The sequence below is a fragment of the Urocitellus parryii genome, chromosome 4 (assembly GCF_045843805.1).
Source record: "Urocitellus parryii isolate mUroPar1 chromosome 4, mUroPar1.hap1, whole genome shotgun sequence".
Classification (NCBI taxonomy): Eukaryota; Metazoa; Chordata; class Mammalia; order Rodentia; family Sciuridae; genus Urocitellus; species Urocitellus parryii.
Window position 1 is genome coordinate 124,359,710 of NC_135534.1, and position 18,962 is coordinate 124,378,671.

The 18,962-nt window shown below is 43.0% G+C and overlaps 1 protein-coding gene across 1 annotated transcript; it reads left to right on the forward strand.

Moving 5' to 3' along the window:
- Positions 1 to 1,017: 1,017 nt before the first annotated feature.
- LOC144249015 (uncharacterized) lies at positions 1,018 to 6,257 on the forward strand. The gene is given in 7 exon segments (XM_077797326.1): positions 1,018 to 1,075; positions 1,078 to 1,385; positions 1,518 to 1,754; positions 1,756 to 2,191; positions 2,194 to 3,116; positions 3,118 to 5,299; positions 5,302 to 6,257. Coding segments are annotated over 7 exon segments (5,100 nt in total).
- Positions 6,258 to 18,962: the final 12,705 nt, after the last annotated feature.

Below are 18,962 nucleotides of genomic sequence, written 5' to 3' on the forward strand. Positions count from 1 at the left end.
GTTAGGGATATGGTTAGGGTTAGAGTTATGAGTAAGGCTAAAATTAGGGCTAGAATGAGGGCTAGGGTTTGTTTTAGATTTAGGACTATGATTATGGCAACGGCTAATTTTAGGTCCAGAATTATGTTAAAAGATAGTTTTAGGGTTAGGATTATGGCTACTTCTAAGGTAAGAATTAGGTATAGTGTTATGTTCAAGTTTAGAGCTAGGGGTTTTATTGAAAGGGTAATAAAATAGGTACTTCTCACTCCGTTTCTCTATATGCTTAACAAAACACTGTTGAAATCTTAAGAACTGTTTGCTAATCTTGTTCTCAGAATGTGCTGTCCCTAATTGTGGACTGTCTGCTAATCTTGTTCCCACAATGAGCTGTCCCCAACTGCCAAACTACAAAATGTAACTTCTCTCGCTGCCCTCTCCAGGGAAAGTATATAAGCTCTGCTCAAGTTGTTCTCAGGGCTCTATCTCTCTTTGCTATAGAGAGAGCCCTAGCATGTTGGTCTCCAAATAAACCCACCCTTCAGCTTTTGCATAAGACAGTCTCTTGCGGTCTCTTACTCCCACGTTTCGCCGGACCCTTACATTTGGTGCATTGGCCGGGAACTGCGCATCGCCGGACAGGGAGACCTCAACAAGACTCCTTTAGTGGAGGGGGGAAGTAAGGCGCCTTATCTTCTTCTTCTTCTTCTTCTCCTCCTCCTTCTTCTCCTCTTGTTTTTCCTTTGCGATCCCTCAGAGTCTGGTTTGGGGCTGGAGAGCGTGAGCTCTCAGAGCCTTCTGGTTTTGGGCTGGAGAACGTGAGCTCTTAGAGCCTTCTGGTTTGGGGCTGGAGAGCGTGAGCTCTCAGAGCCTTCTGGTTTTGGGCTAGAGAGCGTGAGCTCTCAGAGCCTTCTGGTTGAATTCACTGTCTGTTTTAATCTTTGCCTCTAAACTTGTGTTACACATTTACTGTTCACTGTGTGTCTGTGTTTGTGTCACGTTTGTATTGCCCCTGTCCTTGTTCAAGTAACTTTCATTATGGGACAGAGTCATTCCACGCTTCTGTCCCTGACCCTTGATCACTGGGCTGAAGTCCCATAAGGACTCAGAATCTTTCTTTTTCAGTAAAACGCCGGACCTGGCAGACTCTCGGTGCCACAGAATGGCCAGCCTTTGGAGTTGGATGGCCTCCAGAAGGATCTTTCTACTCCCCATTGATTCAAAAAGTCAGAAATATTGTTCTTCAGCCAGGGCCACATAGCCATCCAGATCAACAGCCGTATATCTTAACTTGGCAGGACCTTTGTGAATCTACTCCTCCTTGGGTAAAGGCTTTTCTTGTCCCTGTTCCTGCTCCTACCCCTCCCCCTACGATTCTATCTCTCAAACCTCCTCCTCCACCCTTTGTTCTCCCTGAGTCTCAAGATTTGACTCTGCTGGACTCTCCTCCCTTTCCTTATCCCCTGCCTCCGTTCCCCAACCCCCAACACCCTCTAAGTGATTCCCCTGCTGCTGACTCAGCTTCTCCACCATTGAAGGAGGTTAAGCAAGCCAAGCACTCTTCAGATGACTTCCTCGAGGCACACATAGCCCCTCCTCCCCTGGAGGAAGCTGGCCCGGCTAAAGGAACTCGCCAGCAGCGAATGATTAAAAACCCTGAAGCCCCCATGATACTTCCCCTCCGTCCTCATGGGCCAATGATAGAGGATGGCCATGGTGGAGAAATGTAAATCTACCAGTATTGGCCTTTTTCCTCTTCAGATCTATATAACTGGAAAAAATAACAATCCCCCTTTTTCCGAGGACCCCACCCGGCTCACAGGTCTGATCGAGTCATTGATGTTTTCACATCAGCCTACTTGGGATGACTGCCAACAACTCTTAGGCACTCTCTTCACGACAGAGGAACGAGAGAGAATCCTCCTGGAAGCAATAAAAAATATCCTCGGACCAGATGGGCAACCGACACAACTTCCCAACATAATCGAAGCTGACTTCCCCTTGAACTGACCTAACTGGGACCCCAACACCTTTGAAGGTAGGGAGCATCTGTCCACTTACCGCCGGGCTCTAATAGCGGGTCTCCGAGCAGCCGCTAGACAGCCAACTAACTTGACCAAGGTAAGAGAGATTATTCAGGGGCCTAACGAATCACCCTCTATGTTTCTGGAGAAAATTATGGAGACATATAGGAGATATACTCCTTTTGATCCTCAGAGGATCAAAAGGCATCTGTCACGATGGCCTGTATTGGGCAAGCTGCCCTGGATATTAAAAGAAAGTTACAACGCTTAGATGGATTACAAGATATGACTTTGAGAGATTTAGTCAGAGAAGCTGAGAAGGTATACTATAAGAGAGAAACTGAGGAAAAGAAGGAACAAAGGAGGGAGAAAGAAAGGGAGCAAAGGAAGAAAGAAAGGGAGCAAAGGGAGGATGAAAGAAGCAAAAGACAGACTGAGGCATTGACTAAGATCCTGGTCACAACAACAAATAGGCCAGAAGTTAGGAGACAGGGAGACAGAAAGGGATACCTGGGCCCACGCCAAAAGCCACATTTGGCCTCAGATCAATGTGCCTACTGTAGAGAAAAAGGACACTGGGTCAAAGAGTGCTCTAGAAAGAAACAGCCATGCCAACCAGCCATTCTAACTCTGGAGGATGACGAGGAAAGTCGGGGCTCGGATCCCCTCCCCGAGCTCAGGGTAACTTTTGAAGTGGAGGAAACCCCAGTAAACTTTGAAGTGGATACAGGGGCAATATACTCAGCCCTTAAGGCCCCATTGGGCCCTCTATCAACTAAAAGGTCTCTAGTTCAAGGGGCTAACAGCAGTAAATATCGGGCTAGGACAACTAAGAGGACCATGGACCTGGGGAAAGGAAAAATCCATCACTCCTTCCTAGTGATCCCAGAATGCCCAGCCCCATTGATGGGCAAAGATCTGCTCACCAAACTCCTGGCCAGAATAACTTTTAATCCTGAAGGCCCCCAAATGGAATTTCTAAATCCTTCAGTAAAAACTCCTATAGTCATGGCTTTCACTATGTCAGTAGAAGATGAACATCAACTCTTCACACCCCCCAAGACTGATCAAACAGGCAAGCTATCCCAGAAATGGATAACAGATTACCCCAGATGCCTGGGCAAAAACTGCTAAATTAGGCAAAGCCATAAAACAACCTCCAATAATGGTGGAGTTAAAAACCTCAGCCTCCCCAATTAATATTAAACAACATCCTCTGAGCAAAGAAGCTAAAGATGGGATAAGGCACCATATTCAGAAATATCTGGCCTTAGGGGTCCTAAGGCCCTGTCAATCGGCCTGGAACACTCCCCTGCTACCAGTAAAAAAGCCAGGAACCGGGGACTATCGCCCTGTTCAAGACCTAAGAGAGATCAACAACAGAGTGGAGGACATTCACCCCACAGTACCTAATCCGTACAATCTGCTTAGCACTCTTAACCCCGAGCGAAAATGGTATACTGTCCTGGACTTAAAAGATGCTTTCTTTTGCTTGCCTCTGCATAAAGATAGTCAATTGCTGTTTGCTTTTGAGTGGGTAAACCCAGAAACCGGAACATCTGGTCAACTAACTTGGACCAGACTTCCACAGGGGTTCAAGAACTCCCCCACTCTTTTTGATGAAGCCCTCCACAGAGATCTCAATAACTTCAGAACCATGCACCCTGAAGTCACCCTACTCCAATATGTGGATGACCTGCTACTGGTAGCAGACACCAAGGAAAACTGTGAGTCTGGGACCCAAACACTACTATCTGAGCTTGCTCAACTCGGGTATAGAGCTTCTGTCAAAAAGTCCCAAATTTGCCAGCAAGAAGTAATCTTCCTGGGCTATTCCCTTAGGGGCGGTAAACGATGGCTCACTGAGCCCAGAAAACAAACTGTTGTGCAGATACCAACCCCATCTAATAAGAGGCAACTCAGAGAGTTTCTTGGGACTGCTGGCTTTTGCAGGTTATGGATACCTGGGTTTGCAACCTTAGCTGCTCCTTTATACCTGTGGTTAAAGGGAAATGCCCAATTCCAATGGAACCCCGAACACCAACAAGCTTTTGATAACATCAAAAGGGCGCTGCTATCTGCTCCAGCCTTAGCACTCCTGGATGTAGAAAAACCCTTTACTCTCTACATTGAGGAAAAGAAAGGAATAGCACGAGGAGTGCTTACTCAATCTTTAGGACCTTGGAAAAGGCCTATAGCCTACTTATCTAAAAAGCTGGACCCAGTGGCTAGTGGATGGCCTCATTGCCTAAAAGCTATAGCAGCGGCGGCCCTACTAATCAAAGATGCTGATAAGTTAACGCTGTGGCAGAAGCTAACCATTATAACCCCCCATGCCCTAGAGAGCATCATCCACCAGCCACCAGACAGATGGCTATCAAACTCTAGAATAACACACTATCAGAGCCTGTTGCTTGACAAGGACAAAATAATATTGGGACCCCCTGCCCCTCTTAACCCGGCTACACTACTACCTGAACAATCATCAGAACCTGTCACTCATGACTGTCAACATATACTGGCAGAAGAAACCAGTATACGACGGGATTTAAAGGATCAGCCACTGCCCCACTCTGAGATCATATGGTTCACTGATGGCAGCAGTTTTCTCCAGGACGGTAAGCGGTGGGCTGGGGCAACAATTGTTAGCAGAACTAAAGTCATCTGGTCCTCTAGCCTCCCAGAGGGAACATCGGCTCAAAAGGCAGAGCTGATCGCCCTCACGAAGGCATTAGAGCTGGCAGCAGGCAAAAAGGCCACCATATACACAGATAGCCGCTATGCCTTCGCTACCGCTCATGTACATGGGGCTATCTACCAGCAAAGGGGACTATTAACCTCGGCGGGAAAAGAAATAAGGAACAAAGATGAGATCCTCCGCCTCCTCTCAGCAATACAAAGCCCTAAAGAACTAGCTATAGTGCATTCTCCAGGACACCAGAAAGGAAAGGATCCCGTAGCGGTTGGAAACAGGAGGGCAGATAAAGAGGCTAAATTGGCAGCTCTAAACAGAGTAACCATGTTAACACTTTCCATAAGGGGGAAATATGAGTCAGGAGATTTAACTACATCGGAGCACCCTGACAACTTAACATCTGAGGACACTGACACTGAACTCCTTGACAACACTGAACCCAACTTGCAATTTCAGAAAGCCCTACACTACGTTAAGAATGTACATCAACTCACTCACCTTGGTTCAAAGAAACTGCAGGCATTCCTAAAAGATCAAGAACAGAGTTTTCCACTAACCAGCTCACAGCGAAAAAAATTAGCTGAACGAGTAACAAAAGCCTGTCGGGTCTTCAATTGGTTAATGCTTGCCCCTCCAAGCTTCCTATAGGAAGGCACTTTCGAGGAACCAGACCAGGACAATTCTGGGAAGTGGACTTTACTGAAATTAAGCCAGCAATGTATGGACTTAAATATCTCCTAATCTTTGTAGATACATTTTCAGGAGGGATTGAAGCCTTCCCCGCAAAAAAAGAAACAGCGCAAATGTTGGTCAAGAAGATCCTGGAATATATTTTTCCAAGATACGGCCTGCCTAAGGTAATAAGGTCCGATAATGGACCGGCGTTCGTGGCCCAGGTAAGTCAGGGGTTAGCCAGGACCCTGGGGATTAATTGGAAGTTACATTGCACTTATAGACCCCAGAGCTCAGGACAGGTAGAAAGAATGAATAGAACCATTAAAGAGACCTTGACGAAATTAAGCTTAGAGACCGGCATAAAAGATTGGACTATGCTCCTGCCTTATGCACTGTTTCGTGCAAGAAATACTCCCTATGTTTCTTTGTGTAACCTCACCCCCTATGAAATTCTCTATGGTGCCCCTCCTCCAATAAGGGACCTGACCCCAACTCTAAGACCTAACGATTCCTTTCACACCCCCTTGCTTGACAGACTAAAAGCTCTTGAAAGAACCCAGCGATACCTGTGGAAACAGCTGGCCACTGCCTACCAACCTGGGGACGAAGGGACTCCACACCGATATCAAGTAGGAGACTTCGTCTATGTAAGAAGACATCAGGTGTCATCCCTAGAACCTCGCTGGAAAAGACCATACCAGGTGCTACTTATAACACCTACAGCAGTAAAGGTAGATGGAATCACTTCCTGGATCCATGCCTCTCATCTCAAGCCTGCTCCTTGTCCAGATTCTGGCTGGAAACTGGAAAAGACTGATAACCCTCTCAAATTGCGTATTCGCCATGTGGATAGGGCTATGGATCCTCCCCTTGACCATCAGTAGTCCTAATCCTCATCAGCCCGTTCAGCAGCGATGGCTGATCATAAATCCTACTGGACAGGAAGTATGGTCTGTCTCGCACACAGCCCCCTTAGGGACCTAGTGGCCATCTCTCCACCCGGATATTTGTCAGCAGGCTATAGGTCTTTCCTATTGGGATATCCCTGATGAAAAAGATCCCACTAAAATTCCATTAAATCCCCTCCATATCATAGATAATGGAAACAAACATTATGGATGTAGGGACATACAAGCTAGATGTAGGTTGGCTAGCCTGGATTATTATGTTTGCCCGGCGGACAATCGAAGCCGCGAACAGTCACGGCTGTGTGAGGGAAAAGCCGACTTCTTCTGTAAGTCATGGGGATGTGAGCATACAGGGGCTGTCTGGTGGAACCCAGACTCCACTGACAGTCTGATTCGGGTAAGAAGAAATAATACTAAATTAAATCCCAAAAAATGCCTCCCATTTAAACGGAGCCCCCAAGCGGAAAATTCTGGACTAGTTGGCCCTACTCCATGTAACACAAATAGCCTATGCAACCCCCTAAATATAACCTTCACCTCCAAAGGAAGAAACCAAAATGTCTGGGCATGGCTTTCAGGAAAAACCTATGGAATGCGATTTTACACCACAGGATATGATTTTGACCTTTGGTTCACTGTCAGGTTGGAGAGAAAAGAAATTCCCTTGGCCATAGGACCCAATCCCATCAAGCCAGAAATTGGGCCTCAAAGACCACCCGAACCTAAACCTACTAGGGACCTTTCACTTTCCCATACTCCTCAAGTTTCACCTTCATTTACTTCCCCAATTCAGAGTGAAGTCAACCCCTTCCCCTGGAGGCTAATTGAAGGAGCCTTTGCTGTGCTGAATTTCACACAACCAGATCTCACTCAGTCTTGTTGGCTCTGTCTCTCCTCTGTTCCTCCTTATTATAAATGGATAGCAATTGATGGGACTTATGCAGTAAAAGCGCAGAGTTCCTCCTGTAACTGAGGTGAAAATCCTAAGTTAACCCTCCCAGAAGTATAACCAGGGCAAGCTTATATATAGGGTCTCCACCTAAAAGTAAACAACACTTATGTATCCAGACAAAAAAATATTGGCATCACACAGGGTTTCCTTACTCCTGATAATGGAACTTTGTGGGCATGTGACACAGGATTGACTCCTTGCATTTCAGCCCAGATATTTAACAACTCTGTAAATTATTGTGTAATGGTGCAGATGTTTCCCAGAGTGCTCTATCATAACACAGATTCATTTGAAGATCAAATAGAGGAACATACAACCCGGTTTCACTGAGAACCTGTATCCCTCACTTTAGCCATCTTATTAGGAATGGGAATTGCTGCAGGGGTGGGCACAGGGACTACTGCCCTGGTCCGTGGGACACAACAAATGACCCAATTAGAAACAGCAATGGACCAAAATTAAAGATATTAGAAACCTCCATCACAGCTTTACAGGAATCTTTAACCTCTCTCTCTGAAGTTGTTTTACAGAACAGTCGAGGGTTGGACCTCCTCTTCTTGAGAGAAGAGGGCCTTTGTGCTGCATTAAGGGAAGAATGTTGTTTTTATGCCGAACATACTGGAGTTGTAAAAGAATCAATGAGTAAACTAAGAAGACGCCTTGAAGAGCGTCAAAAAGAGAGAGAGACCCAAAAAGGGTGGTATGAGTCTTGGTTCACATAGTCCCCCTGGTTAACTACACTTTTATCAGCCTTGGCCGGTCCTCTAATAATTCTTATATTGTTGCTAACATTAGGACCCTGTTTGCTCAACCGTGTAGTTTCCTTTCTCCAGGCCCAAATTGGACAAATCAAACTTATGGTAATCAGACAACAATACACCCCACTAGCAGACATGGAATGTAACACCCCCCAATGATCACTTTTATGATTAAAAGTAGCCAGAAGAAGAAGTGAAAAATGAAAGGTTAATAAAATAGGTACTTCTCACTCCTTTTCTCTATATGCTTAACAAAACACTGTTGAAATCTTAAGAACTGTTTGCTAATCTTGTTCTCAGAATGTGCTGTCCCTAATTGTGGACTGTCTGCTAATCTTGTTCCCACAATGAGCTGTCCCCAACTGCCAAACTACAAAATGTAACTTCTCTTGCTGCCCTCTCCAGGGAAAGTATACAAGCTCTGCTCAAGCTGTTCTCAGGGCTCTATCTCTCTTTGCTATAGAGAGAGCCTTAGCATGCTGGTCTCCAAATAAACCCACCCTTCTGCTTTTGCATAAGACAGTCTCTTGCGGTCTCTTACTCCGATGTTTCGCCGGACCCTTACATATTAGAGTCAAGATCAGGGTTAGGGTTTGGGATAGGTTAAGGTTTAATGTTAGGGTTCAAAAAATGTTAGTGTTAGGGTTAGGATAATGATAGAGTTAGGTTCAGGGTTCAGGTTAGGATCAGGGTAATGGATTGGGTTAAGATTAGGGATAGGTTTAGGTTCATTTCTTGGGTTAGCATTAGGGTTATGGTTATGGTTATGGTAATGGATAGAGTTAGATATCAATTTAGGGTTAGGTTTAAGGTTATGAATAGGGCTATAATTAAAGCTAGGATTAGGGCTAGGTTTTGGGTTATATTAGGGATAGAGTTAAGATTATGGCTAATGTAAGTACTAGGGTGATGTTTAAGGTTAGTTCTAATGTTTTAAGGCTAGGGTTAGTGTTAGGGTTAGATTTAGGTTTAGGATGATGTTTAGAGCTAGTAGTGTTAAGGTCAGTGTTAGGTTCAGGGTTAGTTTAAGCATGTGACTTACAACTCAAATTAAGGTTAGAGTTAGGGCTAGGTTTAAGATTAGGGTTTGGTTTAGGTTAAGGGTTATAGCTATAGCTATATCTAGGTTTTGTTTTAGGGCTACAGCTAGTGTTAGGGCTAGTTTTAGGATTAGTGTTATGGATTGGGCTAGTGTTAGAGTTTGGCTTAGTCTTCAGGTTAGGGCTTGATATAGAGTTAGGTTTTTTCTAAGGTTAGTGCTAGGACTAAGGATAGGGCAAGGGTTAGGATTTGCCTTAGGGCTAGTGTTAGCGTTATGGTACTGGATATGGTTAGAATGAGTGATAGATCTAATGTGAGAGTTACTGTTAGTCTTAGGACTAGGGTTAGGGATAGGGTTAGGGATAGGGCTAAATTAGGAATATGTTTAGGGCTAGGGTTAGTGTTAGGGTTAGGCCTAGAGTTTGGTTTAGGGTTTTAATTAAGGCCATGTTTAGGGCTAAAATAAGGTCTAAGGTTTGTATTAGTGATAGGTCTAGGATTATGGCTAGGGCTAATGTCAGGTCTAGGGTTACAGTCAGGGATAGTTTTAGGGTATGTTTTATGAGTAGGTCTATTGTAATGGTTAGGTATAGGGTAAGAGTCAGTTTAGAGCTAGGGAAATTATTAGGGTCAGGGTCCGTGTTAGGGTTTGGTTTATGTTTGAGTTTAGGTTTAGGGCTTGAATAAAAGTTAAGGTTACTCTTAGGGTAAATATAGAGTTAGGTTTTGGGATCAGGTTAGGTTTAGTGTAATTAATAGTTTTGGGGATAGTGATAGGGTTAGGCTTAGACCTAGGGTTCACATTAGGATAAGGGTTATGTTTAGGGTAATGGATACAATTAGAAATAAGTTTGAGGCTAGGGTTATGGTTAGAATTAACTCTTGAGTTCGGGTTAGGGTGAGGTTTAGGATTAAGGCTAGGTTTATGGCTTGGATGAAGGTTTGTGATAGGGAAAGGCGTAGGATTAGGGCTAGGGCTAATGTCAGATCTAGCATTAAGGTTAAGGGTAGTTTTAAGGTTTGATTATGGATAGGTCTACTGTAAGGGTTAGGTTTAGGGAAAAGATCAGGTTTAGAGCTAGGTGTATTATTACGGTCAGGATCAGGGTTAGGGATTGGTTTTTGTTAAGGTTTCGGATTAAGGCTCGAATTAGTATTAGGTTTAGGGTAATGGATATGGTTAGGTTTAGGGTTCAGGTTAGGTTTAGGGTTTTGAATAGCATTAGGAATAGCTATAGAGTTAGGTTTACTCCTATTTTTAGCATTTGGGTTAGGCTTATGTTTAGGATAAAGGATAGGATTATAGCTAGATTTAGGCCTAGGTTTATGGTTAGGATTAGGTCTAGTGTTAGGGTAAGGGTCAGGGTTATGGTTAGGCCTAGGGTTATGGTTAGGTTAAATGTTATGGTTTGAGGTAGATTGAGGGCTAGTGTGAGGGTTAGGTTTAGAGCAGGTTTAGGGAAAAGTTAGGGTTAGGGCTATGTTTAGCATTAGGGTTAGGGCTACATTTAGCATTAGGGTTAGGTTTAGATTTATCATAATTTATTTAATTAGAGCTAGGGTTTGTACAATGGTTACAGTTAAAATTATGGTTAAATTTAGGGTTAGGGACAGGGCTAGGTTAATGTTTAGGGTCAGGATTAGGGCTAAGTTTAGTGGTAGAGTTACTTTATTCAAATTTCTTTGATACAATTCAAGATTTATCTTTAACTAACCTTACTCTGTTTTCCAGATTTAGGCCTTTTGGTTAAACTGTTTGGTGTCACAAACAGTTAGTATTTTCATTTTACTTTGTTTTGAACTATATAAGTAAATTGAAATAGACATGAAAATCAAACAGGGTTTATGCTAGTTGCTTGAAACAGTACACACACCCTCAATTCTTTGTGGGGATACTCTGGTATGTTCCTTGTGAGTGTAGGCATAAGCTGAAGCATGCAAAAACAACTTTATATGAGAACCCTTTAGGAGAAAGCAGGGAATATGCATATACTGAAATTCCTCCCATGATTATTTGGTCAGATTTGTTTGATATTTCATATGATTCATCTTTTTGTTTGCCCCACAAAGCTCTCCAAGTGTGGGACTTCTAGGATCAATGGTTCTCTAATTAGGTTAGAGTTAGTGTTAGGTTTAGGTTTAGGGATAGTGTTAAATGTAGTGTTAGTGTGAGAGTTAATTTTTTTCAAATTTTTTTGATACTTTGAAGGAGTCCTCTTTTACCTAGCCTTAATATGCTCCCCAGGATTGGACCTTCTCATTTCAATGGTTCGCTATCAGGGAAACTCTGTATTTTAAGGTTTCACTTCATATTGACCTATACAGTTAAATAAAAATGAAGGTTGAGATCAAACAGGGTTTTTTCTAGCTGCTTAAAACTTCAAACATTGAATCAGTTCTCTGTTGGAACTCTCTGATTTGTTTCTTGTGAAAGTAGCCCTAAGATGAAGATGGCAAAAACAACTTTATACAGAGCCCTTTAGCAGAAAACAGAGAAATACACATGAACTGAAATACTACCCCAATGATTTGGTGTTATTTTTTTTTTTTGATATAGCATAGGATTCATCTGATAGCTTAGCTCACTAGGCTTCCCAAGTGTAGGACTTCTAGGATCAACAGTTTTTCAAACATGTTAGGGTTTATGTTAAGGTTAGTGTTAGGGCTAGTGTTACAGCTAGTATTAGGGTTAGAGTTAGTTTTGTTCAAATTTCCTTGATACTGAGCAGGATTCATTTTTCTCCTATCCTTACTATACTCCACATGTTTTGGCCCCCTAGGTTCAATGGTTCACTGTAAGGAACAGTTTGTATTTTAAAGTTTCATTTTATTTTGTCCTATTCAGGTAAATGGAAATGGAGCTGGAAATCAAACAGCATTGGTGCTAGCTGCTTGAAACTTCACACTCCATAAATTCTCTGTGGCCAATCTCTGCTTTGTTCTTGTGACAGTAGGCCTAAGATGATGCAGGTAAAAACAATTATATCCAATAGTCCTTTAGGAGATAACAGGGAATTATGCAGGTATTGATATACTCCATCAACTATTTGGTCAGATGTCTTTGATACTGCACAGAATTCATCCCTTAGCTTTCCCCACTAGGCTGCCAAATTTTAAACTTCTACAATCAAAGGTTCCATAAAATAGTTAGGGTTAGGGAAAGAGCTAGTGTTAGAGCTAGTGTTAGGGTTAGAGTTAGTTTTATTAAAAATTCTTTGATGCTTGGCAGGATTTATCTTTTAGCTAGATTTGCTCTGTTCCACAGGTTTAGGCCTTCTCCGTTCACAGGTTTGCTGTCAGGAACATTTTGTGTTTTAAGATTTCACTTCATTTTTACTTATACAGGAAAGTTAATGGAGCTGAAAATCAAACAGGGTTTGTGCTAGCTGCTTGAAACTTCACACACTCAGTCAGTTCTCTGTGGGGACTCTGGTATGTTCCTTGTGAAAGTAGACTTAAGCTTAAGCATGCAAAAACAACTTTATCTAAGAGCCACTTAGGAGCAAAAAGGAAAATATGCATGTACTGAAATACCTTCCATAATTATTTTGTCATAATTGTTTGATGTTGCGTAGGATTCATCACTTAGCTTGCCCCACAATGATCCCCAAGTGTGGAAATTCTAGGATCACTAGTTCTCTAATCACATTAGGGTTAGTGTTAGGTTTAGGATTAGGGCTAGGGCTAGGGTTAGAGGTAATGTTAGTGTGAGAGTTAGTTTTTTTTTAAATCTTTGACATTAGGCCGGAGTCATCATTAATCTAGACTTAGTATTCTCCCAAGGTATGCTCTTCTTAATTCAATAATTCACTATAATGAACACTTTGCATTTTAAGGTTTCTCTTCCTTTTGACACCTATGGATAAAAGGAAATGGAGATGGAAATCAAACAGGCATCCTTTTTCCCAAAACTAATCCTAAACCTAACCATAGACTTAGCCCTAATTCTAGGCCTAAGCCTAACACTAACCCTAGACCTATTCATATCCCTAATTTATCCCTAACCCTAACCCTAAACCTAGCCCCAAAACTAACTCTAACTCTTGCCCTAGCCCTATTTCTAGTTCTAACCCTCTCATTTACAATAACCGAAACACTAGCCTTAACCTTAGCTCTAACCCTAGCCATATCCCTAACTCTAGAACTAATCATAACTCTAAATCTTGCCCTAAGCGTAAACTCACCCTATCACTAGCAATAAAACTAATGCTAATCATAAAACTACCCTTAACTTTAGCCTTAGCCCTAAAACAAAACTTAGTCAAGAACTAACCTTAATCCTTAACCTAAACCAAATCCCAACCCTATATCTTGCACAAACCTACCCCTAATTCAAGTCCTATCCCTAACACTAAAATGAACTCTGACCCTGACTCTGACCCTAACACTCACCCTAGTTCAAAACATCAACCTAAACCTTATTTTAAAACTAGACTTAGCACTAAATGTAACCATAAAACTAGGCCTAATTGTAACCCTAGTTCTTACATTAGCTGTATCTCAAAAGAGAGCCCTAACATAACACAAAACCTAGCCCTAATCTGAGACCCAACCATACCTATAACCCTAATTCTAATCCTAAACCTAGCCCTAACCCACACCCTAAACCTAACCCTAACTTGACTCTTTGCACTAACCCTAAACCTAACCCTAACCCTAACCAAAATCATAACCTTAACCCTAGCCCTAACCTTAGCTCTAATTCTGTCCATTACCCTAACCCTAACCCTAAACCTAATGCTAAACCTCAGCCTGTACCAAGCACTATCCCTAACCCTCACTTTTCCATACCCTAAAACTAACCTGAACCCTAACCCTAAATATACAATTACCCTAACTCTAACATTAAACCTAATGCTAATTTGAGTCCCAATCCTAAACCTTAACCTAACACAAACCCTAACGCTGACCCTGACTGTAATGCTACCCCTCTCTCTAAACCTGACCCTAACCCTCATCCTAACCCTTATACTATACCTAGGCATAAAACTTTCCCCAAAACTATCCCTAACTATAAACCTATACCTGACATTAGCCCTAGCCCTAATGCTAGCCTAAACCTATCACAATCCCTAGCCCTAATCCTAGGCCTAACACTAGCTTTAATGCTAACCCTACACTTAACCCTAGCCCTAACCCTAATGTTGCCCTCACCCTATCCCTAAACATAGCTTTAACATCATTCCTTACCCTAACCTTAAACCTACCCCTAACACTAGCTCTAACAAATCCCTAACTGTAAGCAAAACCCTAACCCTAATGGTAACCCTAGACCTATCCCTAATCCTTAGGCTAATCAAAACCCTAACCCTATAAATACTGCTACCTAGCCCTCATTCTAGCTCTAACCCTATCCCACACCGTACGCTATCCCGTACACTTATTGTGACCATAACACTAACCCTAGGTCTAAACTTGACCCTAACCCAAGACCAAAACCTAAGACCAGTAACCTTATACCTAAACATGGCCCTACCACTAACACTAGACCTAAACCTAATCCTAAATCTAGCCTTACCTCTAACCCTAGACCTAAACAAAAACCTGATTCTAACCTGAAGCCTCAACCTAGCCTTAACACTTACTCAATCCTTGACCCTTACCCTTAACCTAATCCCAGATCAAATCTGAACCCTAACACAAAACCTAACCCTAGCCTTAATTCTAAACTTAACCCTAACCTTAACCCTAGCTCTAACCCCACCCATTACCATAACCCTAACTATAAACCTCATGATAACCCTAGCCCTAACCCTAAACCTACTCTAACCCTAACTGTATACCTAAATCTACACCGAAATATAAACCTAACTCTTAAAGTATTTCTAGCCCTAGCTCAAATCCTAACAGTTATGCTAAACCTAACAGTAACCCTGGTCCTAAACCTAACCTTAACCCTAACCCTAACCTGACATCTAACCCTGTCCACTACCTTTACTCTAATGATAACCGTAGCCTTAACCCTAATACTAACCCTAATTCTAGACCTAATCCTAAACCTAACCCAAGCCTTAGCACTAACCCTAGCTTAAACCCTAATTCATACTCTAAACCTAACCCTAGCCTAAACCCTAACACTAACCCTAACTCTAGCCCTAATCCTAAACATAACCCTAGACCTAACCCTAGCTCTAAATCTATCCTTTACACTAATGATAACCATAAAACTAATGCTAACCCTAGGCCTAACTCTAAAACCTATTCATTAACCTAAACCTAAACTTAACCGTAAAACTAACCTGAAGCTTAAACCTAACCCTATATATTACCCTAACCCTAACTCTAAACCTAATGCTAATTTGAGCCCGAACCCTAAACCTCAACCTAACCCAAACCCAAAACATGATGGTGACCATTATAATACCCCAGGTCTAAACCTGAACCTTACCATAAACCTAACTCTGACACTAGACCTAGCCATAAACTTTACTCTACAACTATCCCTAAGTATAACCCTAGACCTGATATTAGCCCTAGCCCTAATTATTGACATAATCCTATCACAAATGCAAGTCCTCATCCTACCCTAACCCTAGCCTGATCTTAAACCAAAAGCTAACTTTAACCCTATCCCAAATTTTATCGCTTGCTCTACTTCTGAACCTTGCTATTACCCCATACCTTCCCCTAAATCTAACCCTAACTCTAACCCTAGACTTAATACTTACACTAATCCTAGACCTGATCCTAGCCCTAATTTAGCCTTAACCCTAACCCTAACTCTAGCACTAAGACTAAATCTAACTGTCACTCTAGCCCTATTCCTAGATCTAAACCTATCCCTTACCATAAACCTATGTGATAGAGTGCCAGGGATCCCAACAGTCTGCAGCAAGGCCCCGGAGATCCAGGCCAACTGATTCGTGTGGCCTGCCCTGCGGCTACAGAAGGCGTGGCGCCTCAGTGAAGACATTAATTAGCAAGCAGGGAGGTTAGGGACTGCCATTAGGTGGAATCCTGCCAGCCAAGCCCACACGGACCCTTGGGCCGAGCATGGGATCTCAGAAGGGGAAGGAAGCGGTACAGTCCCATCCCCCACAGCGGACACTCCACCGAGGCAGTCAGCGGCCACCATTCGGGAAAGCTGAAGGATACACCGCCACTCTCCTTCAGAGTGCAACATCAAAACAGGTCGGTGTCATTCAGCTCACCCCCCAGACAGCGGGAATTCGCATAAAATCTCTCCTAGGCTTGCAGGGAGAGGGAGTATCAAGCTGAGCCTCCATAAAGACTAGGGGGAAACTAGAGACATCTGACCTCCAACCCCTCCTCCCAGTAGCAGCCAAAAGGAAACCTGGCTAGCCAGCGCTGGGGGAGGGGCAAGCAGAAAAAATCAAAGTGATAGAGTGCCAGGGATCGCAAGAGCCTGCAGCAGGGCCCTGGAGATCCAGGCCAACTGATTCGGGTGGCCTGCCCTGCGGCTACAGAAGGCGTGGCGCCTCAGTGAAGACATTAATTAGCAAGCAGGGAGGTTAGGGACTGCCATTAGGTGGAATCCCGCCAGCCAAGCCCACACGGACCCTTGGGCCGAGCACGGGATCTCAGAAGGGGAAGGAAGCGGTACAGTCCCATCCCCCACAGCGGACACTCCACCGAGGCAGTCAGCGGCCACCATCCGGGAAAGCTGAAGGATACACCGCCACTCTCCTTCAGAGTGCAACATCAAAACAGCGTACACTCCATCCAGGCAGTCAGCGGCCACCATCCGGGAAAGCTGAAGGATACACCACCACTCTCCAACAGCTTGCAACATCAAAACAGCCAGCAGCAGGACCCCGGAGATCCAGGCCAACTGATTCGCGCCGCCTGCCCCGCAGCTACAGAAGGCGTGGCGCCTCAGAGAAGCCATTAATTAGCAAGCAGGGAGGTTAGGGACTGCCATTAGGCGGAATCCCGCCAGCCAAGCCCAACGCCCACGCCCGGAACAGGCCCAGCAACCTGCCAGCATGGTAGTCACGACACCCCAATTGGAATAGGGACAGAGCAGAGCCGCCTTCCACTCCCGGAACAGGCCCAGAGAGCCGCCAGCATGGTAGACACGTCACCCCAATTGGAATAGGGGCACAGCCGCCGCCCGCACCTGCAAGGGAGACTTTTCAAGTATACAAGAGCAACATAAATAAATAGGGGGTAAATTTCAAAACACAACAGTTGCACCAAGCAGAAAGAAACGCGAGCAGTATGAAAAGACAAGGTAAGAAAGGACCACAAGCAATGCAGGTCAACTCAACTTTAGAAGAGGTAATAGCTGCAACAGATGGAATATCAGATAAAGAGTTCAGGATATATATGCTTCAGATGATCTGGAGTCTCAAGGAAGACATGAGACAGCAAAATCAGACAATGAAAGATCACATTGACAAACAAATCCAGGAAGTAAAAGATCAATTTCACAGGGAGATAGAGGTAATAAAAAACAAACAAATAGAAATTCTAGAAATGCAGGAAACAATAAACCAACTTAAAACTCAATTGAGAACACTACCAGCAGAGTAGATCACTTAGAAGAGAGAACATCAGACAATGAAGACAAAGTATTTCAACTGGAAAAGAACATAGACAGCTCAGCAAGTCTGCTAAGAAACCATGAGCAGAACATCCAAGAATTATGGGACAATATCAAAAGACCAAATTTAAGAGTCATTGGGATACAGGAAGGCACAGAGCTCCATTCCAAAGGAATAAACAGTCTATTCAGTGAAATAATACGAGAAAACTTCCCAGAATTGAAGATTGAGACAGAATCCCAAATCCTAGAAGCCTACAGGACGCCGAATGTGCAAAATCATAAGAGATCCACACCTAGACACATTATAATGAAGATGTCCAACATACAGAATAAGGAGAGAATTTTAAAAGCTGCAAGAGAAAGAAAGCAGATTACATTTAGGGGTAAACCAATCAGGATAACAGCTGATCTCTCAACACAGACTCTGAAAGCTAGAAGATCCTGGAATAACATATTTCAAACACTGAAAGACAATGGGCTCCAACCAAGAATCGTATATCCGGCGAAATTAAGCTTCAGGTTAGAAGATGAAATTAAAACCTTCCACAATAAACAAAAGTTAAAAGAATTCGCAGCTAGAAAACCATCTCTTCAAAAAATCCTTGGCAAAACATTACAGGAAGAGGAAATGGAAAATAACATTGAAAACCAACAATGGGAGGTAGGACAGTAAAGGGGGGAAAGTAGTCAAAGAGGATAACAAATCAGGTTTAGTAACATCAATAAACAAATATGGATAGAAGAACAAACCATATCTCAATAATAACCCTAAATGTTAATGGCTTAAACTCACCAATTAAGAGACACAGGCTAGTAGAATGGATCAAAAAACAAGACCCAACAATATGCTGTCTACAGGAGACGCATTTGATAGGAAAGGATATACATAGACTGAAGGTGAAAGGTTGGGAAAAATCATACCACTCATATGGACCGCGGAAACAAGCAGGAGTGTCCATACTCATATCTAATAAAATAGATTTCAAGCCAAAGCTAATCAAAAGGGATATAGAATGACACTTCATACTGCTCAAGGGAACCATACACCAACAAGACATAACAATCATACATATATATGCCCCAAATAATGGTGCAGCTGTGTTCATCAAGCAAACTCTTCTCAAGTTCAAGAGTCTAATAGACCAACATACAATAATCATGGGAGACTTCAACACACCTCTCTCACCACTGGACAGATCTTCCAAACAAAAGTTAAATAAGGAAACTATAGAACTCAATAACACAATTAAGAACCTAGACTTAATTGACATATATAGACTATACCACCCAACATCAAGTAGCTACACTTTTTTCTCAGCAGCACATGGAACCTTCTCAAAAATAGACCATATACTATGTCACAGGGCAACTCTTAGACAATACAAAGGGGTAGAGATAATACCATGCATCTTATCTGATCA